Source organism: Pocillopora verrucosa, chromosome 10 (assembly GCF_036669915.1).
Source record: "Pocillopora verrucosa isolate sample1 chromosome 10, ASM3666991v2, whole genome shotgun sequence".
Classification (NCBI taxonomy): Eukaryota; Metazoa; Cnidaria; class Anthozoa; order Scleractinia; family Pocilloporidae; genus Pocillopora; species Pocillopora verrucosa.
Window position 1 is genome coordinate 3,876,406 of NC_089321.1, and position 26,042 is coordinate 3,902,447.

At 35.4% G+C, this 26,042-nt stretch overlaps 3 protein-coding genes across 3 annotated transcripts; 1 reads left to right on the forward strand and 2 right to left on the reverse strand.

Moving 5' to 3' along the window:
- Positions 1–876: 876 nt before the first annotated feature.
- Positions 877–9,792, reverse strand: LOC131788415 (phytanoyl-CoA dioxygenase domain-containing protein 1). The gene is made up of 11 exons (XM_059105500.2): positions 9,749–9,792; positions 9,527–9,676; positions 8,400–8,475; positions 8,231–8,278; positions 7,457–7,512; positions 7,276–7,338; positions 6,482–6,503; positions 5,782–5,907; positions 4,675–4,791; positions 3,503–3,629; positions 877–2,913 (listed from the first exon to the last, which is right to left on the reverse strand). Exons 1-11 carry the CDS (start codon positions 9,788–9,790, stop codon positions 2,865–2,867), a joined length of 876 nt encoding a protein of 291 aa, XP_058961483.2. The 5' UTR covers positions 9,791–9,792; the 3' UTR covers positions 877–2,864.
- A 291-nt stretch (positions 9,793–10,083) lies between these two features.
- On the forward strand, positions 10,084–13,193 carry LOC131788404 (superoxide dismutase [Mn], mitochondrial). Its single transcript, XM_059105487.2, has 5 exons — positions 10,084–10,371; positions 11,227–11,343; positions 11,774–11,880; positions 12,251–12,323; positions 12,554–13,193. The coding sequence occupies exons 1-5, from the start codon at positions 10,140–10,142 to the stop codon at positions 12,697–12,699; spliced, it is 675 nt and encodes a 224-aa protein (XP_058961470.1). The 5' UTR covers positions 10,084–10,139; the 3' UTR covers positions 12,700–13,193.
- Positions 13,194–13,474: 281 nt separating this feature from the next.
- Positions 13,475–23,234, reverse strand: LOC131788403 (3-hydroxyisobutyryl-CoA hydrolase, mitochondrial-like). Its single transcript, XM_059105486.2, has 17 exons — positions 23,111–23,234; positions 22,818–22,866; positions 21,980–22,006; positions 21,237–21,353; positions 20,529–20,613; positions 19,708–19,788; positions 19,273–19,325; positions 19,088–19,166; positions 18,672–18,749; positions 18,396–18,463; positions 17,981–18,067; positions 17,802–17,860; positions 16,839–16,920; positions 16,063–16,077; positions 15,350–15,454; positions 14,180–14,213; positions 13,475–13,990 (listed from the first exon to the last, which is right to left on the reverse strand). Exons 1-17 carry the CDS (start codon positions 23,134–23,136, stop codon positions 13,875–13,877), a joined length of 1,161 nt encoding a protein of 386 aa, XP_058961469.2. The 5' UTR covers positions 23,137–23,234; the 3' UTR covers positions 13,475–13,874.
- Positions 23,235–26,042: the final 2,808 nt, after the last annotated feature.

The following is a 26,042-nucleotide window of genomic DNA, read 5'->3' on the forward strand; positions in this document are numbered from 1 at the left end:
CTTAATATTCCCTATTAGATTCAATTTCACACAGAGAATTTTCTGTTGATTAAACTTGAATAGAACAGTTAAAATGTTTCAAAGTGCAAGTCATTTCTATGAGTAAGGTTTATAACAGAAGGGCCAGTGGCATGCCAGCTTTGCACTTGCTGCTTAAGAAACAAACAAGCCAGTTTTCACTGGTCAGTGGAAGTGAGAACAGCTTAAACTTAAAATCTTCCTTAACACAAAATTATATTTTAAGCTTGACAAATAGTAGTTTGTACACAATTGTATTCATTATTATGCAGAACAAAACTCATACTCTTGTGGTGAGACCCTGAGAACCAAGCTTACCTGTTTCACTCTTTCAGTCACTGAAAACACTTTTGTTCACCACTTCAATCCATTTTTGCACAGTAAGGTTTTGAAAAGAAAGAAGAATATCTACTAGAGTGTTGGTTGATATGGTAGTGAATTATCTGTGCTAAAATTAAAGGGAAGTAAAAGGAAGAAAGAGCAGAGAAAGAAATTTTTTAAGACATGAGGATGAAAAGGTTAGCTTGTTTAAGTAGGACAGGAAGCTCCTCTGTAGCTTGTATTTTGGGCTGCCAGTTCCATAGGTAGAAGTTGTGTTGATGAATTTTGAATCTTCACTTTAAATCTATCTTGATATACATAATAGAGAATTTACCCTGGTGTATTTATATCTGAAATGTGCAAACTTACTGTATAACAAAGCTTATTGACTTACCAGAAAATAATTATTTTTATGAAAATTATTGCATGATCTTTATACTTATTTTAAACATTTCAAATTACATTTGCTGAAAACAACCTGTACATTAAATATTTATTAATCAAAAAATATGTACCGACTCCAAAGTTATATATTGTAGAAGGTTAATCTAGCTACCAACAGCTTACAACAAACTGCTCTGACCTCCCCTGTCTGTTAGTGGTTTATGGATCTGCCATTAGGCTTAGGCTATCCTGATCAACAAGACCATTCCAGCTCCTCCTTGGGACACGGGGAGTGACTGTATGTAAATACCTACAAGTTCGTATCTACTTAGCACGGGAGGTGTCCTGCTATACAAGGAGCCTTTGGTTATCTTTGTGTTTTGTGTATTAAGATTTATTGAGATTAATAATGTTTCATTAGTCATAATGGTGAAATAAACACCTGTGACTTTGATTTACATTGATCTTTTTGTAACAGTTTTCACACCACATCTAGAGACCATTTGCAACTTGTGGTGCTGGTTTGAGCAAAACTTTTATCTCTGGGTAAAATAAACTGTTCTTTCCTTTCTCCTCACATTACTTCAGTTAAACTGCAGTATTCTAGCATTAGAAAGCAACTTTGAAACTCTTAAAATAATATGTTAAATTTGAGAGATATGATCTTGATTAGCCAGATAAACAGCATTTTATTCATTTTGTGGATACATTGTTTTTATCAAAGTTTTAAAAATATTTATAAATACTTGCTAAAAACTTTTGACAGTTTACATGATTTTAATTTTGGTATTGTTTTGCACCACTACATATTAAGTTCAGTTACAAAAACAAGGAGTAAACAAAGTAATTTTCACATCCCTCAGTAAGTCACTGTTAACTCTCTACCTCCTAGAGCTGATTAACATGTAACTTCTCCTTATAATATCCATACATTATCCAATAAACTAGTAATGAGAATACTCAAACTCATAATATAGAAGTTATCTTCTAGTTATCTAACATCAAATTCTCTGTACTGATTTATGAGGAAATGTGTAGCAGTAAGAGGGGGGAGTTAACAAGCAGATCTTGTGACTCAAAGGGTTAAGGTTTAATTTCCATAACTGACAGGCATGTAACTGAACATGCCACGCACATCATTGGGATATTTTCTTTTATAGAACATTGTTAGAGTAAACTTATATTTAATATGTAACTTGCTAATGTGAAGCATTTCTGAACAAAAACAGCTTTTTCATCATAGGTCATTGTATTAAGGATTAAATTGGGCAAGTTAATCAGTATGGCCTGTTCAGGTGATAGATAAAAAGAGGAAAATGCTCATTTAAAGTCAGTTTGATGTGTCGACCCGCAAACCATAATTGTCAACAGTTTAAAATTTGTAGAAGTTAGAAAAAAATTGGAGTGTTTGAAGTCTTGAGTTAGTAAGAGCTTCTATATCTAGCCAGTGTTTTTAGACTTCATTGAAACTTTTATTATATAGGAATATATACTGCTGAGTGGACTGAGAGGTCTTCATATATATTTTGATCACAATTGATTATTTCTAATCTTGCTATGTAAGCATTGAATTCAATATGATTATAAATAATTTTGCTTTATGCTGTGAAAAATATCATTTGACATGATACATTGGCTAAAAATAATTAATACACGGTAATTGTATTTAGCTAAATGATTTAAAATTTTGTAAAATGACAAATTAAAGAGCTGTGCTTAAACTGCTTGCGTCTTAATGTGATCTTTTGTACTAAAACCAAATAACTGCTAACCGTAATGATATCCTTGATAAAAAGACCAGACAGTGTTTTCCAAATCTAATATCAGAATTTTTCCAAAGTTTCTTGCACTTTGCAAAAGTTTTTTTTTTGAGTATGTCCCAAAAGGAATATTTCAAAGCACACTCAAAACAAACTTCCCTTGTGTGCCATAATTTTGTAATGAAATGAACTTCAGACATAGGGAAAAGAAACAGAACACAATTCCTTAGAGAACACAGACTTTTTCATTTCTGTTGTGATAATGGATGTTTATACATTTAATTTAATGGATGTTTCTTCATAAATTAAGGTAAGATTAAAATGTGACTGGAGTATTGAATCAGCTTGACTCTTCTGGTTCAAAATGTTCGTAATCACCATCTACTCAGTATAAAGAGAGGGAAATGGTACCTCTGGTGTGGGCTGCAACCTAAAGACAAGAGAAAATAACTTTCACAAGCCTACTTTTGTTCTTCAAGAAATAAATTTTATAACTGTGTAGGAAGGGATGGGAATACTAATTTGTAGTATGAATTAGCCATGGCAAGTAGTTGTCCTTTGAACAGGGGAAGGGGGGTGGTAAATATAAGCCAGGATATTATGTGTGGCAAAACCTAACTGACAAATTTATGATATAATGAAGAATGTGGGTGAGGTAGAAAGTTGCCTTTAACTTTGAATAATGCAACCGAGTTTTCGAAGAGTATTCAAGCTATATTTCCAGATAGTTTTCCTTTTGTCTACAGACTAAGTTGACTTGACAACCCACAGCCACCCTGCCACCCCTCCCCCCCTCCCCACTCCTTTAAAAACCACATTCAAAGTGAACCACATCACTCAACCATTCTTAATCCAAGTGAAAGCAATCAAAACAAATACATCCATAAAATCACCAGCAAATTCTTCAGCTAGTGTTTACATCAAGTTCTTATTGGTTCTTTGTGATATTTTGGCTTGTCGCAGCTCAGGCCTTTGATATTAGCACATTGAATCTAACTTCAATCTGCATTACACCTTACCAATTCTCTTTGCTGTATTCTGTGTTTTCTTGTTCCACAATATGAAAGGTGTAAGCATGCCGTGACTTCTCAGACTTATTAGCAAAACTTCTGTGCAGAACAGCTCCATGAATTAGTACCAAACAACCTGGATGGGAATGTCAATATTCAGCATTTCCATGTAAAATACTATTAGAGGTAAAAGCTTCTTGTTAAGGAATTAAGTTATTAGTGAAAAAGAAAATAGACTCATATGCTTGTTCCCAGAATAATTTCAAAATGCGTTAACCCTTTAACCCTGAGAGTGACAGGGATTTAATTGCTCCACGCAGCATCATTGCTGAATCAGACATTAAGGTCATGTGGCAAAATGAATGCCAGCAGAAGAAGCTTGTGATTGTCAAACAAATTCTCCTTGTCAGAATGGTAGGAAATGTATAGGGGCAGTATGGAGAAAATACATATTGATGTCATGATGTAAAAGGTCAAAGGAAAATAAAGGGGAAAAATGACATACGTATGTTAGTGCTGTTCTTATTAACAACATTCTTTCATCTACTGTGCTCTGTTCTTAACCAAATACATGGTACCTCAGAATTATCCTATTTTGTATGTGAGGCCTATAAGAATTGCAAATCTATTTTAAAATCTAGGATTAAATGGAGACTCTTTTACCCTTTGAACTGGCCAGTGTATGCCCTAAGAGTGACTAACATCTAATTTCTCCTTAAATACCACCCCTGATCATGAATCACACATTAACACCACAGGGATAAAGGAAATTATCACCAACCAAAGAAGCTCTTGATTTTTAACACAAGTTCTCCTTATAAGCACCTTGGGAAATTTATGGAGAACAGTTTGGAGAATATACATACTGATGTTGGTATAAAAAGGGTAAATTAATCTCCAGGAATGATCAGTACAACAATAATTTGAATGCACCATGAAGTAGACAAGTAGTAAGAATTACAGATTAAATGATTCAACCACCTAGGCTAAATCCTTCAGATGAAATACCAAATTCTCAGGGATATCTAAAAAGAAATTTGTAGTCCTCCATTACCAGAACCAGCCCCTAAGATCTTGTAAGTATGAAAGATGAAGGGAGTTTCGGAGGCAGCTGAGTACTTTCAGGCCACCATTCATTAAAAAAACATAAATACAATTAAAAGTAAAAGTGATCAAATCACCTTTTTTGGTCAACTGAGGAATGTAGTCATTGTCATCTCTAGGTTCTTCTTTAGGTCCCTTTAAGATGGTTGGGGTCCCTGCCTCAGGATTGCGTATATAACGGAGCTTTATTCCTTCTATAAAGTAGATCAGGGAAGCACTCAGAAACATTACAATCCACATTATACTTATTGGGAAGAGTTGAATAACAGTCCATTTCAGGCTGTCAAGAATCTGGACGATACTAAAAACTTATTTCAAGACCTTGAAACACTCAAGTATTGAAAGCACTGAGGCACCTAAACTCAAATTTGGTATCAAAAGATTTACTAGCCAAGCTCTTTAACCCCCAAAGGATAAAAAAAATTACTAGTAAGAATAATGTATTCTATCTAGACCCTAGTGCTACAAATTTTGACTTCATTGACAAATAAAAATCATTTACAATTGCAAAACTTGCAAATTAAGAAGACCCTCGCAAGACTGCACAGAACAGTATATAGAATAGCTCTAGAAAATGCATCCTAATATTGGGGAGTAAAGGGTTAAACCTTTAACCTCTAAGATTGACTAGCATCTAAGTTTTCCTTACAATACAACCACTGAATCAAACATTAGATTTTGATGTTAATTCTTCCCTCTAGCTGCTTCACATTTCCATGTAAACTGGTTATGAGAATTTGATATTAGATCAAAACAACAACTTCAACTTGATAAGTTTGAGGATTCTCACAACCAGATTGCTGAATAATGTGTGAATATTACAGGGAGAAATTACATGTTAATCACTTCTGGGAGTTAAAGGGTTAGGATCACAGGAATGAAAGAAATGATCACCGACTAAAGAAACTCTTGATTGTTAAACAAATTCTCCTTGTCTGCACCTTGAGAAATGTATGGAGAATAGTATAGAGAATATGCATACTGATGTTAGAGTGTAAAGGATTAAAAGAGTTGTGTTCTAATGGCAGGTATATATTAATTTATAGTAACTAAGGAAGGTTAATTTATGACTTGGGTTGGTCTGATAGGTAGAGGGTGTCTGCTCATTAAGAGGTCTATTTGATACAAGTTTTATAATGTGCATCCTCTAAGGAGACAAAATTGAGGTTTACAATATATCTGACCATTTTGTGACTGAGGAACAAACTGCAGACAGCCATTCTCCATGGTGCAATCTTCAAGTGGAATCCAGATTCCCATAGCACTGGGTGGCTCTGTGTACAGGAAGGTGGAGTCTCGATGTGGGTTGACTACAGGTGCAAAAGTAAATAAAACCCCTTATTCTGTGAACATATAACTTGGCTTCCATACAGAGCTGGAATGTTGCAATGGTAAACATAAACCCACCAGTGTGGCCAAATGGCTTTAACTCCCATCCTGCATCACATGTGGGTTGAGTTTTTGTTGGCTCTTGTTCTTATATATAGATCAATTTGAAGCTTCAACATCCCCCCAGCAACCTCCCTGGCATCTGTATATACAGTTTGTTAAAATTCTTCCCCACCACTGGGCACAAAAATGTGTTCAAATGTCCCACCCAAGTTCCTAATTTGATTTTCAATTTATCTGTTAAAAAACAAGATTAGTGACTGTGACTTTCTTGTAAATGAAACTTTTTACCTTTAACCATGCACCTCCATTTTAGAAGATAAAACATTCCCATTCCACTGGAAAGACTTGACAGTTCTGGTTCAAATTCCCTACCCTACCCTTTGGAGCTCCTTTGGGGATCTTCTCTACAAAATACAATTTCTTTTCCACTCTCATTTCTTAGATTTTATCCTAAAAACTACAAGTTATTTACTATTATATTTAATCTCTTACCTTCACCACCAATTCCTGGTTGCTGATGAGTTAGAAAAATAATAAAAAAAGAAAATGAACATTCCATGAGAAAGACACCTATGGAATGCTAACCTTCTGGAACCTTCTCTTAACCCTTGAGTGCATGAGACTGACTAGCATCTAATTTCTCCTTACAATATCACCCCTGAGTCAAACATGAATGTGATGAGAATAGAGGAGATGATCACCAACTAAAGCAGCTCTTGATTGTGAAACAAATTCTCTTTGACAGCCTATTTGGAAATGTATAAAGAGCATTATGGAGAATATGCATACTGATGTTAGGGTGTAAAGGGATAATACTTAACAAGATCACTAAACTACAAGATCAAAATTTCTGACCTGGATTAAAATTATTTACTATTTAACAAATACATGCCATGTATCTGCTCTTTAATAGATCACAGATGACATCAAAATGTGGTAAGAACAAAAATGGGGCACATGAGGCCAGCTGAGTGTACACTGAATTATGTTTTGACCACATTTTGGAGTATTCTATGATCCATTACTGTACAGACCCATGGCAACATGTCATCCATGTGTCTGTCCTCCGTTTACAGATTGAGATCATAGGTAACAACCAATCAAAAATGCATGTGTACTTATGCACTTATCATATGATTACATCATCTCCAACAGCACTGAAATGTTACACACATATAAACGCTATTTATCAGGAGATGATCCACTATATGGGTAAACCACACTAAGAATTTTTTTCTCACTGCTTACATTATTAAAGTTGAATTTAGTCTAAAGAACCAACTCACTTTAAAAATGTACATGCTTTGTGGGACAACAGGGTGTTTGAATCCTGCTGATTTGGCAACAGCCTGTAATAAGGAAAAAAGGTTTGGTTGATAACAATATTGACTGCAAAGTTGTTACTAGAGGAAGAAATTCAATATACATGCATTATACTTAACATTTAAATCTTTAAATTACATGTACCTCAATTCGCTTGTTGAATGTCATTTTTTTAAAGACAGGATTCCACACATGAAGGGCTGAGAAGATAAATAAACACAAAGTATCAAATATCTATTCATTAAAAAACAAGTAAATGATATTTCAAGAATGATGAACAGATCTCTAAAAGTACAAAATGATGAATAAGGAGACAAACTGTTCTAAGGATAATTTGATTTTATCAACTGTGTTGGTAATGTTAATTAGCCACTGTAAAGAGTTTCTAAAGCTTACATTTTGTTAGCCTTTCACTATGAGGAAAGGCTAACCCACGAAACATCAGTTTAACCCATTAACACTTTCACAATCACATGAGAAGCAAAGATGGTGCAGCCAGTGAAAGAAGTTGCCTCCCACTGCTATATCCTTCATTTTTTCAAATCATAAACATGGTGCTGTTTCTTATTCTTTCCCCATGAAAAAATCCTTTCTCCAACAGATTTTTCTCTGTGTTCTTTACTTCCCCTCCCACTGTAGAGGTAAACAATTCAACTTCCGATTCTAACTGGGATCATTGGACACAGAGCTATCTTGTGGAAATACCACCACTTATAACTTATCTATTAATTTTCATTATTAGTTTTAATATTTATGCCACATCAACTGAGCTACAGATAACTAGTTCACAAGCTAGACCATTTACTAGGCTCACCAGTGTGTAGTTCATGCTATAAAATTGTTTCATAAACCTTTTTCTGTTTGGGATTTATACCTAGATTGCTAACTTCCAAGAGAAGTCCTCCATAAAAATCTTACCATGACCAACTTTGTTTATGGCTTTTTGCTTGTCCTTGATGAGTTCACCTAAATAAGAAACAAATTTATCACATGAAATACAGTTGTGCAAGTAACAATACTGTGGTACAAATTTGCTTAAGTTAGAGAAATCTGTTACATTTTGTCATTACAGGATATCGAATCTCACCTTTGTCATTGAAAGCTCCTTCTTCAAAGAAAAATCTGATTTTGTCTCCACTTGTCATAAAGTAGTCATCTCTAAACTAATTTTAAAAAAAATGACAAAGAGCACAAAATTTTTAATTCGTAGTTTCAGTTGCAATTGTCAGTAGAGCCTATTAAAGCCTTGGAAAATAAGTTTGAAAGGCTGTGAATTGGTAGATAGTGATTCACTGATGGAATTTCACAAATGCTGGTTTGCCAATACAGCTAACCACACCTAAAGCTTCAGATAATGGTGTCAAAATTGTTGGAAAACTATTCACTCAATCTCCTAAGATGAAATCAGCAATTCTCTCTTCTGGCTGCTAAACATTTCCTTATAAATTAGTTGAGAGAATTTGGTCTTACATCCATTCTTGTTACCAGTTTTTTAAATAATGGATTGAAATTGTATGGAGAAGGTACATGTCATGTTAAAGATCCAGATATCAATTCTCTCTCATGTCTGCCATGAATTTCCCTTAGTTTACACTCTGAGAATTTGGAATCATATCGTATGATGTTTCTTACATGATGTTACTTTTTCTTTCTTCTCATTGCTTAACTGCTTGATAATGTATTGGTATAGTAGGGAGAAATTACTTGTTGGTCACTCTTGGAAGTGCAGGGGTTATAGGGATACAGCAAATCTATGTCAGTGAACAAACAAAATGTCATATGGTGTTCTTTATCTCCAAAATTCTCCAAAATAAACTGGGATATACCTGGTAAGTAATGGGCAACGCAAAAGTGATGATATATATGTTATCGATGAGTTCATTTCTAAACATTTAGAACTCCCGGAAGAAAATTTGGAGCACACGGGTGGTTACAGAGTAAGGGACTAAAGCGTGACCCACTGCTTGATCGTACTAAATAAAAATCTGACAGAGGTAACACATGCACAACAATGACCAAAAGTTAAGACAAGCCAGGCTATCCACGGCAACTTGTGGTGGTATTATTTCTGGATTGCCACTACCAGCATCCGTATAGCTGCCAGAAATCATCTTGGAAGGAACGGATGTCATCATCGCCGATCCTCGATTTACAGGGCTTACAGCAAAGCCAAGAAAATCGAGGCAAAAAATTGGCTTTTCTTCAAGTTCTTACCTTCGCCTGGTCCTCTCCAGTGGTAAAGATGCTTTTCGGATGATCTTCCAAATTCATTTTTTCCACGATATCGTACATGGCATTTCTCATTTCCTCCACTTCTTCGAGTGAGAAAAAGTTTTCAATGACCAGAAAGCCATTTTTCTTGTACTAAAAGAAATCAAGATGCTTATCAATCTCTGTGATCTAAGGCTAACCAAACTAATGGACAAATATTTGTACCTCCTCCACTTGTGCTGGGGATAGCCCTGCAGAACCCTCCATGTTGGAATTTCGCAATCAGAGAGAAAACTGGAAACTGGATTAAAAAGGGGTTAATTTACTAGGGTGGGGTCGAGTATGTGGCAACACAATTCCTTTATGGTTCTGAAACAATAACCTTCTTCAGCGTTTCACTTTTTTCGTAAGCATAAGTTCAAAATAATTTATAATGTATCAATATTTCCATTATTTTGCTGCTGACATGCCCGATAGGGTTCAGAGAGCGAGAAAGATGCACTTGTACCCTCCCCACCGGACCCCAACACTTCTTCAGCAGGTAACCCTCGAACCTAGTTTTCCTTCCTACTCCACGTCTCAGAGCACCTCCATCAAATGCGTTCATGTTCTGAAGATGATTTCACGAAGTTCCAGGGGCTTTTGTTCCTTAAAGAAGTTATTTCCTGTCGTGATTGTAGGGTCATCTAGAGCCAAACACACTCTTCCCGATTTGCCGTACGATTACGATGCTTTACAGCCTACAATCAGCGCAGAAATTATGCAACTTCATCACCAAAAGCATCATGCAACTTATGTGAACAACTTGAATGTAGCTGAAGAAAAGTTTGCTGAGGCTCAAGCCAAAGGTTAGAGAAGACAATATTTGGACAATATTTCCGTATAACCTCATACTCTTCCAAAAACAAAGCTTTAGTCCCCAAGGCGATCGATTGCTTTTGCCTTTGATTCCTTTACTCAAAAAACTGCATGCGTAATAAACGAGGCATGGGACTGTATGGAAATCTTGCCAAATATTTTCATAGTCTCACTGGTGGAAAAGACCTCTTACCTTACATTACTGCAGGTTTTCTTTGCTTGTTTTATGTCGATCAGATATTTCTTGAAGTCAAAACAACTTGGAGGAGATTTTGTTTTCATTTTTGCGATATTAACTCTTTAAACCTCAAGAGTGACCACCTTTTACTGTAAATACCTCCTCCTATTTTTTGTCTCAGATTTCTCATTAGATAAAAACGATTTAATGTGGTGGCAAGAACCTCACAATATTTGAATGGCAAGTATGCATGGTGGAATGGATACAGCCACTGGAGAGGGTGGTATCTATACCCCGCCCCAAATTAAATCTCTGTTGAAAAACACCTCCAGTGACATTATTCCAACAACTTTCAAATGCTGTTAGATTAAAAAAAATGAGAAAAATGTGAAATCAATTCTCCTTTTCAAATTGGTTACCATACTTAAGGAGGTTAATATGACAATCCAGTGGGGTAGTAAGGTACCTGGAAGGGTGGGGTAGGTCAGGTCATGGTACATCACAACAAAAGAAGGCTGTATTTTGAATTAATGATATGACCCTCCTTCTTCAGGACCACAGTCTGTGATCTCAGCTTTCAGTGGAAAATCCTTCACATATGAAATAAGTCAACAACTTTTAAGCAGTTTAGTATAGAATCCATCTTGATGAGGTTTTTGTTCGGCAGGTGATACCAGTGCTATGATATCACTCCAGCCAGCCTTGAAATTCAATGGAGGAGGACATATTAATCACTCAATATTTTGGACAAATCTCTCACCTAATGGTGGAGGTGAACCAACAGGTACTTTGTGCCCCTATTTCACCGGTGCTCTCCCAGCTGCTCTATTGTGATTGTGGGTTTTGGGATAGGATTTGGGTAATGTTAGAGAAGTTTTAACCATTTGATGCCCGAGAACGACTAGCATCTATTTTCTCCTTAAAACATCCACCCCAAATCACACATTAAGGCCATGAGTATTAAGGAAACAATCACTAACAAAAGAAGCTCTTGATTATTAAACAAATTTTCCTTATCAGCACCTTAGGAAATGTATAGAGGACAGTATGGAGAATATGCATACTGATGTTAGGGTGTAAAGGGTTCATTTTTCTTACAGCCAAGAAGGCCAGATCCACTTTTTCAGTTTGTTTCATTGTTTAAGCAGACTTACTTCCCTCTCCGATCTCTTCTGGGAAAATAGCTGAATTAAATTTAAAATCTTGTTATTTAGGAGCCTTAATGGAAGCAATCAAGGAAGACTTTGGTTCATTTGAAAACTTTAAAGAGAGGTTCAGTGCAGCAACTGTGGCCGTGCAGGGCTCAGGATGGGGTTGGCTGGTAAGTTGATGAACTCTCATCTGAATTTAGAATGCAGGACTGATTTTAAAACTGTAGATTTAATTTAAAATTGTTGAATTAGTGAATTCATTAGTGCAGCACAGGTCATTTGAAACAACCACAGCAAAAACCCTTAAATGAACAAATAGAGAGAACAAAGATTATTGTAAGAGGCATAGATGGGTATCTAACATCTTTTTTAGATCCGAGTCTCACATGCCATCAGTGGCAATCAAGGGAATTTTAAAAGGTTTGCAGCTACAAATACAATGTCGTAGGTCAGGGTGAAGGAAAAATCAGTTTTACTGCAAGGGTCTCACACATTTGTGTCAAAGGGAGCAGGTTATCTCACTTTCCATTTGTTTTTCAGGGTTATAGCAAGGCTGACAAGGGCCTGGTGATCACCACATGTGCTAACCAAGACCCTCTTCAGGCAACTACAGGTAATAGCTAGTAAAATTATAATGGTTAGACCCCAGCATTATTGTTCAATGTGACAAAAAAGATAATTGTGAAAGACACCAACTAAGTAAGGAAAGTAAAATTTCAAGACAGTTTAGAAGTGTGTTTCTAGTTTTTGATATGCTGGATGAAACTGGGAGAAGGATGAACCTGGTAGTGAGATAAAACCTTCTCTCATTCATTTAAAAGTCCTTATTTCTTTGTTTGTTAGGATTGGTGCCACTTCTTGGAATTGATGTGTGGGAGCACGCATATTATCTGCAGTACAAGAATGTGCGCCCTGACTATGTAAAAGCCATTTACAGTGTTATCAACTGGGCTAATGTTGCTGAGAGATATGAAGCAGCTAAATTATAGCATATTGACTTGTTTGAGTAAGACTCTTGTTATTTCTCTTGCATGTAAACATCAAAGTTGAATTTTGTTGTCAAGTATGTGATATGTTAAGGGTAACTGGTTTGGTGTTGTTAACCCTTCAACTCCCAGGTCAAATTTGTAATTCTCCTTACTGTCAACCATACAATTCTTATAATGTTAATTCAGAGTATTTAGTATTGGATCAACTAATTATCCCCAAATTGATATTTTTCTTTATTCTCATCACTTATCTGGTTGATATTGTATTGGTATTGTAAGGAAAAATTCTGTCATGGTCACTCATGGGAGTTAAGGGTTAACATGATGTGACAGTCTTGAGGGTCTGTTTTGCCTATTTACATGTAGTCAGTTTTACCAAACAGCAGACCATGAGTGGACTGCACTATGTGATAGAATGCAGAAATGGAGGTCTTTGTAGGTTACTGATAAATCCAAAGTGCATTTATAAATAAATATATGTGTGCAGTTCCAGAGCTCCATCTTCTCCTTTTCCTCTGCCTTAAGTTTATAGTTAAACCCTGTTATCTTGATACAACAGAAAATTCTCACAAACAGACAGTAAGAAAGACTATGGTCACCAGTTAGGAGAACTCATGTTCAGATCCTCCTAGCTAAAGGATTAAGGAACAAGAGAAAGTAAATTGAAATTTTGTGTCAATTCATACACTTCTAGCCACCCAGTTTTAGGCTATATAAACAAAATTTCTTCATAGTGCAGACTTTATATATCAAAACCATAAAATACAGAGTCATCAGCAGTTTTAATGTTTTTGGTGATAAAAATAATTGCCACATGCAGTCTTCTCATTCACATCACCCTCTCATCAAGCCCAAGTATTAATTAAAATTTGAAAACTAATCCTTCCACAACCATCAACCAACTTCTTTTCCTAAGTGGATCAAAACGAATTTTACACAAGTTCTTTGACCTAGATTAACCATGTGCATGTGTTTTATGCCTAAATCATTCAGTTGACAGGATGAGTTTGTTAGACAATTCAAGAGGACGGAGCAATCCATAATATGACACGGTATGCAGTTTATTGCAGAAGTAGAGGCTGTTGTCATTCTTTCATCCACCAGAGTAGTTCATGTAGTCATCATTCTGTCCTAGAGTCTCTTTCCCCTATAGAACTGATGGTTACCATGAAACATCAAAGAACAAGTTCTCTGTCTCCCAGTGTTTTAAAGTAGCTGTTCACCTTGTTGTTTGACACATCAGCCAAACTTCCAGGCTTCCACTTGGGGTTATTATCTTTGTCCACTAAAACTAAAAGAAAAAGGCAAGATTCAATGGAAGTGCAATCAAATCCTTAGAATATAACTTATATTTAACTTTTTTTTTCACAAAATGAGCAATATGATGAACTTGGTAGGTCATTTGGTATAATTCACCAGAATGTGGAAAAGTAAATTCACTTCAGTTACTAGGATCAAAAAAATGTAAAACACTTCTTACCAGCTCTTATTCCTTCATAAAAATCATTGTCCTCCTGCAAATGAAAATGTTTAAATTAATTCTGAAAAAACATGGCTGATGAGTGATACAGTTACATTTCTTCTGTGGATAATTTGCAGAGCGGAGAGTCATAAGAAAACATTGATTAATGTACTAGACATGCAAAGGCAATTTCATGATGTGGAAAAATTGCAAACTGAACAAGTTCACAATCTGCTACAAGGGTGGAATACATGCATGCATGAACACTGTACCTAATCAGGGAAATTGTAAAATATAATGAAGAAAGCAAGGAACTGGATTCTTCTATATATATATATATATATATATAGAAAAGTTCTATCTAATGAGCGCTTAGGCGCAAAACTCAGAGTAACAGAGTCGATGCGTACTCTTTGATTCTTTCACTTATATATACTCAGCTCTGCTACCACAGCATTGAGCACTTTATGCCAAAGTAGACTCTACCCCCACATTTATATGTATATATTTATATATTTATATATTTATATTTATATATATATATATATATATATGCTAATAATACAATAATACGCAAACAAAATATTTAACAAAAAGATCAAAAGGCTGTATGGAAGAAAACCTGGACAGGTACTAAGACCAGCAAAACAAGTTGCTGGGAGGGGAAAAAATAGCTTCTTCAAATTCAAATGCAGTTTATGTATATGTACTAGCAAGCTGAGCAATAAAGCAACTGATCTAAATTACTAAATAATAACTGAAATACCTAAAAACTAATTGCGACATCACTATACTTTTACTAGCCATAGGGAACTTAACCAGCAGGAAAAGTCTGCTGATGTTAAATTACTGGTACTAAGTAGGCTAGCTTGATCACAATCATGATGCAAGACTGTCTCCGTTATACCAATTTGCTATTTTTGTAATTTAGAATCACATCACCCAGTAATGGACAATGTTTCTCAACAAAGGGAAAAAAATCACAACTGATATTAAAAAAGGGTCAAACAAGAGTTATAAACTCAACCAATACTGAATTTCCTTTGATGTTCTAGCACTTGTCCACCAAAACTCCCCCAAATTTTCAGATTTATGGCATCTTAGTATAGTGCATGAGTTCACCCAATTATGATGCTGATTAAAGGATGATAGCATATTTTATCAAATTTATTATTATATTCCACTCACCATACACCTCTGGGTTAACCTGTATTCCATTTTCAAACAGTCACTAAGACTTAAATTTTGTCCTTCTTGTAACTGTCTAAGGGTTATCTTCAAGGAGGTTGGGGACTAAGAAACAATCATGGAATTACAATAATTATTTGCATTCACTAGGTGTTCATTGTAAAATGCAGAGTGCTTCCTCCATATTTCAACATACTATATTTCCTTGAATAAGTGCAAGGTGCATATATAGTAATTCAAAAATACTACGTGAGAGAACAAACAACGCTCATAAAGGAACTCTGCAAGGACATGGAAATAGAAATAACTGGAATAGAAATGAAACTATTCTCCAGTTATTATTCAAAAGTTACATATAAAATGGAAATAGACACAGGTCTTCCTTGTGGCCCTCAGCCCAGGGGAGGGAGGAGGGGGGCACTTATTCAAGAGGACTGCTTGTTTGACATTATGACCCAAAAGGTTATGTGCCCATTTGGAAGGGGGGTGCAAATATGAGTGTAGGTGCTTAAACATGGAAATATGGTATCCTATTCTGTTAGTTTTGCTCTTTGAGATTGGCTTAGAGAGGCTAAAAATTGATTTGTGATCAAACCTTTCAGACAGAGGTGAAAACAGACACATCAACAAGAAATTACTTCAAAGCCACATTCCTTACATGTAAAAATTTATTAGCTGTGTTAGATAAAACCATGTCTTGAATCTGCACTTACCATTTTATGTAGAGTCTGTAAGACAAAATAACATGAATTTTGATTAGAATTGATATTCATAGACAGAAATACATAGCTTGTTGAATAAATTTATGTCCCATAAATATTCCTCCCTTTAACTTAAGAATTATACTCAGTTCCACAAATAATTTGATACAGAACATGAATTTTAAAAAATTCAATCAAATCTATGAATTTAAAAAAACCCTTAAATCTATTCATCAGGGCCCAGTTGTTCAAAGGTCAGATAACCCTATCCAATGCATAAATTGCTTTCCGGCAGATAAGTGATAGCAAAATGTATAGTGTTAACCACCATATAGAGTTTTATCCTGTGAATAATGTTATCCAACCTTCGAACAACTGGGACCAGTATGATAAATATGATGACATATGAAATATGATGAAATTATTTCATAGCAGATGGTTTTATGGGCCAGATATTAGCCACAAATGAACATGAAACTTGTTAAGACAACATGACTGAATAATTAGTTACCCAATGTTGGTCAGTATTTCTGATCATCAATATAAACTCAATTAAGCCGTGACACCCTAACATCAGTATCTATATTCCCCATACTGTTTTCTATACATTTTCTAAGGTGCTGACAAGGAGAATTTGTTTAAAAATCAAGAGCTTCTTTAGTTGGTGATCATTTCCTTTATTCAAGTGTGACCTTAGAGTGTAACTCAGGGGTGATATTGTAAGGAGAAATGAGATGCTAGTCACTTTCAGGGGCCAAAGGGTTTAAGGTTAAAGACAGCAGTTATACCTCAACTTGTTTCATGGCCCAATCTGATCCATCATCCCTTAATGCCTGTAAAATTTCCTCTATAGTTGGTTTGTCAAAGCAGCTGTTCAACAGATTTTTTTATTAGGAAAAATGCTTAGTAATGTTCTAAATGGTTCTCAAAGAGCCTCTGAGTGTATATAATGAAATGGATGTAAGTGAATGTACACACACACATATACCACACACACAAAGCTAATCTCTCTTAAAATGTTCCATAGCAAAGACACAACACTCTTAAATATGTTTAAAAATAAGAGCTGGCCTGGGGCATTTCACAACAACAACAAAAACAACGCCAAATCTTAAATGCTCACAGCTGAAAATCGTATTACAATGAAACAAGTAAATTATTCATAATTTACAGGAAAAATTAACAGGTTTAATCACTGTTAAAGCCTAGAGGCTAGAGCAGCCAGGATGTTTTTGAGGCGGCTCTTGTGATCAATAAAGTTGAGTACATTTAATAATAGAAAGTTCATAAGAAGAAAACCAACAAAAAACATGATAATAAACTGCTGGTTTTATGTGTGCACCCATATTGGAAAGAGGTTCCAGGTAAGAAAATATAATTTCCAATAAAAAAATATAATTTTTTAGAATGCTCAAATTACAAAGTTAATTTTCTACTTAATTGTAACCACAATAAAATTGTGTACAATAATTCCCTAACTGCACCAACATTCAAAGACAGAGCATAATTTATTCAATCCTTTAACTCTCATGAGTAACCAAGACAGAATTTCTCCTTACTACATCTATACAATATCATGCAGACAAGTGATGAGAATAAAGAAAAGTATGGGACTACTAAATTGATCCAATACCAAATTCTCCAAACTAACATAATGAGAATCATTTGACAGACAGTAAGGAGAATTACTAATGAGATCTTGGGAGTTGAAGGGTTAATCAATGACTGCAATCCCCAAATATTTAACTCACCTGTTAATTTGATGTATGTGTTTCTCTAGCACAAACTCCTTCTGTTCTTCATCAGAGCACTGTTAAAAAGTTAATTTTGCCCTTTAATATTTTGTCTTTGGGTTTGACAAACTTAACGACTGTAACTCTCAGAGATAAATATTTAAAAACAACTAAAACAACAAAAACAATTTTTTTACCATCTCATCATAATTATCCAAAACATTTTGCACTGTATTCATCTGTGGATCAGGAAGGTTGAGTAATGCTGACTCAAGGTCTGTTAACTGTAAATAAAAATAACATTAGATTGAATCTCATTCAAATATCAAATTACAAAATGATTATTATGATAAAAACCCAATTCCCATAATCACATTGCTTTACCTAAAATGCACGTCAGTAATTTTAAAACCGTATTAAGGACCAACTGAACTGGCTGCCATAGAATAGAGGATGTTAGGCAAGAAAGCCTGTGGTAATAATCTACCATAAGCCGTCTACCTTTCTATCCTTAAGAAATTTGCCTTAAATTTTTTTTCATAACTCATGCATAGTCTGCATTAATTAAATGTGAGAGGAGGTAGCTTGCTATGGTGAAATTTCAGTTCTTACCTTCTCACTTGTAACAAAGTGTGTAGCTACTCCAGCATGTTTGATGTCATAACCTTTTAATCTATGACCTTAAGAGTGACATGTTAAGTTAGAAGTCTCTGGGAGCACACATACAAAGCTATAATTGGCAGGGCAGGGTGGGTTGGGTTATGGAAGGGATTGTATAACTACCACATAATGATACAATGAAAATGAAAATGAGAAAGAAAAACTGAATGAGAGATTAAATATTGAATATTAAAAGAAATACTCCAACAAATATTCAGTTCTTCTCACCTGTTAACGCAAGGTAAAGTCCTAACTTTCCTTTCATTCTAGGTAACATGTAACCACCTCCAACATCAGGAAAAAGACCTTCAAAAATAATGATTTGTTGAATACAAAAATAGAACTTATAATCAACCACCCCTCTGTCAGTTAGAATTATTTGACAGAAAAAATACTTCTTTGAATATTTTTTATCAGTGAAAGTTCTTATTCCAACAGTAACATGCACCTCTAAACACATGCTCATTTTTCACAATTTTACAAGGTAGCATCCCATTCCCCCTACCACCTGCAGGAGAGTGATGCCTGCAGCATCACAGGTGACAGCTATGCAGTCAAAAATCTCACCCTTTGGCAGTAAATCAACTTGAGAGCTCTATAATCCATACAATAACTTTGAAGCAAAATGTCTATTTTGGCCATACCTATTGCAGTTTCTGGCATAGCAAACACTGTGCATTCTGTAGCAACTCGGAAGTGGCCATGGACAGATAAACCAACACCCTAACAACAAACATTAACACAACCATCAAATCATCCACTGAAGAAGAACTGGACAACAAAACTGAAGCCATGCATTTCAGTTGACACGTATTTAATATATACTCACCCCTCCCATTGTTATTCCATTGATGAATGCCACATAAGGAGTTTTTAGTGTTCCTGAAAGTTGATTTAACATAGAATTAAATGCAGCAGCCCCTAACACTAATCAAAAGTAAATACAATGCATAGAGACCCTAAGTGTGCATCAAATCTGTTTCCTGCATCTTGTATCATACATGTAAAACTGACACAAGGTAACAGTTTCTCCACTGCAGTTTAAATGTTCAGTCTTGCATATCATTCACTTAATCTTTCATACACATTATATCCTTCAACTTCAAAAGAATTCTTTTTGGAATTCTAAAATAACAAATTAAAGTGAATGAAACTTTTAGTTCCTCAAAGGTACACCTACAATTGTACTTGAAAGAGAAAACTTTCTGAAAAAAATTTCAAACTGGCAAATCATTTTTTGGGGGAGAAATACAAATTAACTCACCAATTGCATAATTTAACATGTATTCCTCTTTAAAGAACAGCTTGGTAAGATCATCCCCCTTTTTCCCAGCTTCAGCTACAGCTGTGAATTTAAAAAGTGTTAAGTTAATATCTAATTTCATTTACGGTTACCATAATCATTAATTAACTCTAACCTACAGGTGACTAGCATCTAAATTCTCCTTACAGTATGACCCCTGAATCACACATAAAGGTCACAAGAATAAAGGAAATGATCACCAACTAAAGACACTCTTAATTGGTTAACTAATTCTCCTTTCCAGCATCTTAGAAATTAATAGAAAACCGTATGAAGAATATATGTACTGATGTTATGGTGTAAAGGGTCAAGTATAAACATTTATAATAAGTCAATAGCTGGACATTCAAAAGTCAAATGATGGACTTTGACTTCTAGAGGCAGAATGAAGGACATCACAAGCTATTCACATATTGATTGCAAAGGTAAATGTTAGATTTTCTCGCCAAGGAAATAAATTGAATGGCTCTTCTTTTAGTTCCATAATTTGAATTGACATAGGAAGTAGTTGCAGTTGCTTTCAGATTAAGTTCTTATTTGTGATGTAAGATTTCTAAATATCAGTTACCCTGTTGGAGCATGATTTTGACGGCTTTAAGTTTCATGAATTTTAAAAAACAAGTTATTTAAAAATGTATATCAACTACAGCTGTGCTTTTGATTTTGGTGGTGTTCTTGCCACCAATATTCACACCAGTAAAAGGTTGAAATGTTTCCAGAATAATCATAACCAGAGATGTAGATATGATTCCATGTTGTTGGCACACTCAATTCAAACTCACCTCTGACATCACCACCTGCACAGAAGGCACGATCTCCTGCTCCTTTAATTAAGACTAAACTTACTGCTGGGTCAGCCTCCCATTCCTGAAAAAAATAATTTATTAAGCCTTTCTTTAAAAAATACCTTTTTATATTTGAAAGAACATATTTCATTAACTTTCTTTACATATACTAAAATAGTGAATATTGTTGAGATGTGCTCTGATTGGCAACTCAAACTCCAAATATCCTTTGCTATTTACCTCCATGCAACTCACTATGGATTTGTGCCCAAAACATTGTAATTGTTGCAGGAATATATGAGTTTAAGCATCTTTTTCTGGCTATATTATCTCATTGTTTTAGTGCAAACTAAGACAATTATTCACTTCAGTGTCCGAGGCTAGCAGTGGATATTTACTTAGATACCTTGCAACTCAGTAAATACTCATCACCAGCCACCTCCACTTCCCTGAGAATGTGTTAAATGTACACCCAAATTATGGAAGTAGAGATGCATCTGCGTATATGCATTTTACAGACTCCTTTATGAAAACAAAATTATAAATTTCATTTTCAATTATCCTAATTTTAGTCCTATCAGGTAGAAGTTGTCATCTTGATCTAAAACCAAATTCTTGTAACTAATTTACAAGGAAATGTGTAGTAACTAGAGGGGAGAATTAACAATCAGATCTTGGGAGTTAAAGGGTTAAGTGAACTTTTACCTTTAACACTGGGTAGATGTCCCTGATCATATTCAGATTCAAAGCATTCAGTGCCTTTGGACGATTTAGAGTGATGACACCAACTTTATTTTTTACTTCAAGTAATACCTCTGCTTCCTGGAAGATTTCAGCAGACAGGAAATCACGCATTACATTTGGCTTGGAGAATATCAATGTCTAACTGAGAAAGAGTATGCTAACATTCCATGAAAAGTTCAATACAAAAAAGGAAACTTACCTTTTAGTTCATATACCCTAGTAATTGATATGCCCTAGGAAAATATATTACATAATAATAGGGATGTTGCAGATTATTATTATTTTTTTTTTTAGTAAGAGTGAAACATCAAACTTTTCACTCCAGGGAGAGACCAAAAGGAATAATTATTTTTCCAAGCAGAGAAGTGATGGGAAGTTATTGTATCAAGTAAGGGATTTTGTTTGATTTAATGGAAAATTTTTAAGGCTCTGATCATAAGAAATGTGTAGTAGATTGTAGAGAATTACTTCTCGTCTACAAAAAGACTAAAATCAAAAAATAATATTTAAAGGAGGCAGTTAAATTAAGGTATGGTGTAGAAGTTTATTGTTGCACTGATGCCAGAGTCTTTATAATTTAATAATAGGCATCATAAAGTTTTAAGAGAGGACACTACAAAGGGCCTCAAGGTTTGTTTCTTGAAAACAGGATTCAATAAATAAAAGATAAATAGAGAAATATCAGTTACTTAATCAGTAATTACCATTTCTGCACTGGTAGATTTCATCCTCTGAAAGGAAAAATTATTTGGAATAAGGTTGGTCATTTCAATGTCTATAAATAGTTCAAACACAGACAATGATCACAATCTATATCTCATTATCCTATCCACGTCAGCATACAAGGTAATAGGATTGGGAAGGGGGAGTAAGTCCCTCAGAAAACAGTCTAAGGTATATTTTTAAGGAAAAATTAGCTGATGGTCAACCCACACTTGACCAATATATGAGAGTCAGTCAATTACTCTGTTGAGATGTCTATCATTTTCAGTGGCTTCAAGACATTGGTTGATGGCCTGGTGAGTGTTGTTCGATAATCAGCTGGATATCAGCAGAGTATCTGCAGATGGCTCTGAACAATACCCATTAACGTGTGGTAAACTATTAGGGAGCTTATGGAGACTTGTAGCTGTGGACCAGGGGCTTACTAGAGAGGAGGGCTGAACAGAGAGAGGGGGGCTTCTTAGAGAGGGTGGGATTTGTTAAAGAGGGGCTTCATTGAAAACTTGACTTTCTAGACCTGTTCAAAAATGGGAGCTTCAAAGAGAGAGAGGGGCTTATCAGATAGGGAGCCTTTATTTGACCAGAGAAAGGCTTTCCAAAGAGAAGGGTCTCATCAGAAGGGGTAGGCTCATCAGAGAGAGGCGGGGATCATTCAAAGGGGGGGGGGGGGGCTAATTAGAGAATAGACATTATCCAATTATTTTTATTTCTTACTACTAGCGGCCCTGGTTAAAATGTTTGAGTCATAACATCAATTATCCCTTCAGTACCTTCATCTAATGATGATACTGTAATTGTTAAACCTAGAGTAATACTTACAACATGTTTACAGAGGATTCTCAGACGTTGGCAACCAATGGATGAAGACCTATGGAGTGAAATACACAAAATCATTATATTACTAGTCCAGTTTGCATCAATAACCTTTAAATTTTTCAGATCTCGTCCACCTCCAACACAGAGAGGGTAGAACAGGTCTCTCTAATAGTTTTTTTTCTATCGTAAGCTTCAATATACTGGAAAAATCACACTTGTAAATTCAGACAGTTTAACTCATCAGCTATTGGTCGATCCCGATCGCCAGCATTACTATGATTGATAATCAGAGTTACCTATTTATCCAGCGTGTTGGGTACATCAGTACTTTTCGAGACAGTCTATAATCTTAATCTAACTCACTTAGATTTTTTATCGTTCGTTCGCGGGTGATGTTTTCAAGTCAGCGTAGGAATGACCACGTCATATAAATCATGGGATTATGTCCCAGGTTTGTACTCCATCATCCCAAGTAGGAACCTTTCGATACCAAGTAGTTATTAAATTTTCAACTCCAAATATTGCATATCTGGTGTTCTGATTGGTTCACTCAACTCCAGTTATGAGCTCATATTCAAGTCACCTTACATGGAAATGCGCTGCGCCAACTGTTACTGAACTGAAAAAAGGCTCCAAATGGATTTAATGACATTCATCAAAACAATTATTTTATTCGCGCTGGATTGATACGAGATTGGTTAAAGCTAACTCAGCGCTAAACGCCTCACTGGCTTTTTACCATCTCATATCCACGCGCACTCATGAAATAATTGTTGAATAAACCCCTTCGGGCGGCTGGAATGTCGCCTGATAAGGACCACGGCTGAGAGATTGTCTGAAAATGAACATTCGGCCGAGAAGCGAGGCCTCGAGAGAAAGAGTGAAATTTTGAGCACAATCTCTCAGCCAAGGAAATTATTAACCGACATAACAGTAAGCCAGAGAGGGGTTTATTCATTTCATAACCATCAATTTTAATAAGACGCTTAAGTCGCCCGTAAGAAAGCCAGCGTTGATCTGATGACGGATGCGTATTTGTGACCAGTTTTTTCAATATCAGTATTATCTCTGGCCTCTACAGGACGCGAAGACGAAACTCTTGAGATGGCTTTTTTCCACAGGCTTTCCTTCTTTTCTTTCTAGGGATAAGTTTTCGTTTCATACAGGATATACTTAGCTGTGATAAGAAAGAAATCAGCCTTCTTTTGCTTTAACCTTTTTAACCCCTGAGAGTGACCAGTGTCTAACTTCTCCCTACAATATAATCTCTGAATCGTACATTAAGGTAATGAGAAAATAGAAAATGATCATCAACTAAAGAAGCTATGGCTTGTTAAACAAATTGTCCTCGTCAGCACTTTAAGAATTAACCAATAGATTCCAAGTTGCCGTGCGTCTGTTCAGTAATAGATCACAGATGACGTCAAAATGTGGTAAGAACAAAAAAGTGGCACACAAGGCGCAGCCGAGTGTGACACTGATGTTCTCACCACATTTTGACGTCCTCTGTGATCTATTACTGAACAGACGCACGGCAACTTGGAATCTTTTTTTTTTATATAATAAAGAATTAAAAAAAGTTTTAATGACGTCATCTATACGTCTGTCCTCTAATAGATCATAAGTGAGAACCAATCAAAACGCGTGCATAACTGAGCTTATTATATAAAATAGTATAGAAAATATGCACACTGATGTTAGGGTATAAAGAGGTAACAGGGTAGCTTTCCTTGTCTTAGTCTTGAGAGGAAACTGAAGCTTTTCCTTTTTAGCTTTGTAAAAGCTACTAAAGAAGGCTTTTTCGATAACAGCTGGCGCAACCTTGCCACTATTACAAGTTATTAACCGCTTTGTTTACAATTGGACAAGGATAAATCTCGATTTATTTGCCAAGTAAAACACCAAGAATAAAGAAAATATAATACGCAACTAACTTACAAATCGTTCAAAAAATAAAAATATAAAGTGATAGACTTTGGCAGATTTGGCTAACCCTTCACATTCGATTCCATCAATTCGCGACATTGAAATAAACGTACATACACGTTTATTGTATGATATTCTGTTTCCTAGAAGCAAATTTTTATCAGACTTTTTCCTCTGTCACACTGGTTTCCATTTTCCTATGAATTGGTTTTACTTCTATTCTTTCCATCTAGATATTCGTATAATTTTAGAATATAATAATTCTGTATACCTCTGTTTCCATTCCTGTTAAATAAAGTTATGAGTATGTCAAGTGTGCCGACACTTTCTGTGTATTCTCCAAATGTTTCATCCCTATAACTCAGTAAGCCTAGTTGAATGTAATACCAAGTAATCAAAGCTGAATTAATTGCTTACAACCAAACTTTTATTTTAACAGAGCTCAGTGTTTTGGACGTTTACAGTTTTTTTTTTATCCAGTCCTTTTCCAGTGTCAGAGTAATTTCTTGGTCTCCTGATAGTTGCAGAGAATTTTTTCCTCTTGTAACATGCGAATTCAGTCCTCACTCACAGTGCCTTTCATTTAGCTTGATTCTTGATAAGCTGGCTAAGCGTGAAAACAAAACTTCACGCAAAATCTGTGACGTAGCGGCCGATTATTAGCTGCAGTTGTTCATCCATATTCATCAGGACTTGTGAAATTTTCTGCAAACCACGCTGTCCGTCGTAGAGTGAAGACGTGCTGTCCGTTGTGCTAAATATAGAGTTGCACTCTGGAAGGAAGAAGACACTGGACCTTTAAGGAAGAGCACTCCTACGTTATTAAAACAGCAGGTGAGTATTCCCTCTGGAAAACATCGCTCAAATCTCCCTCGAGGAGCTAAAAGAGTCGTTTCATCGCGGTTCAACGACATAACACGAGTCAGTGGCTTGGCCAGGTCTGAACCGCTCTTCAACTCGAAATTCCGTTGAATTAGGGTGTTGGCTTCGAGAAAAGCAGAACTTGTAATGAAAATTCTTTCTGGTAAAACGCTCCAATAAAAATGTTTTCCTTATTAAATCAATTGAGGATTTCATTTTGTGTTTGAAAGTAACCACGTGGAGGTGTGATGACTCCTCTACTCCGTGACCTTTGCTTCACTGTTGATAACATTTCGAAAATTTTTAGTATTTTAAACTTTTTCTTTACTGATATTAAAGTGCAAAACAATTATTAAGGAATTTAAGTCTTAGTTTCCGTCCTCGTGGAACGTAAGCATTGCCTGATCACATTCACATTCTTTACTTTCAGGAGGAGCAATG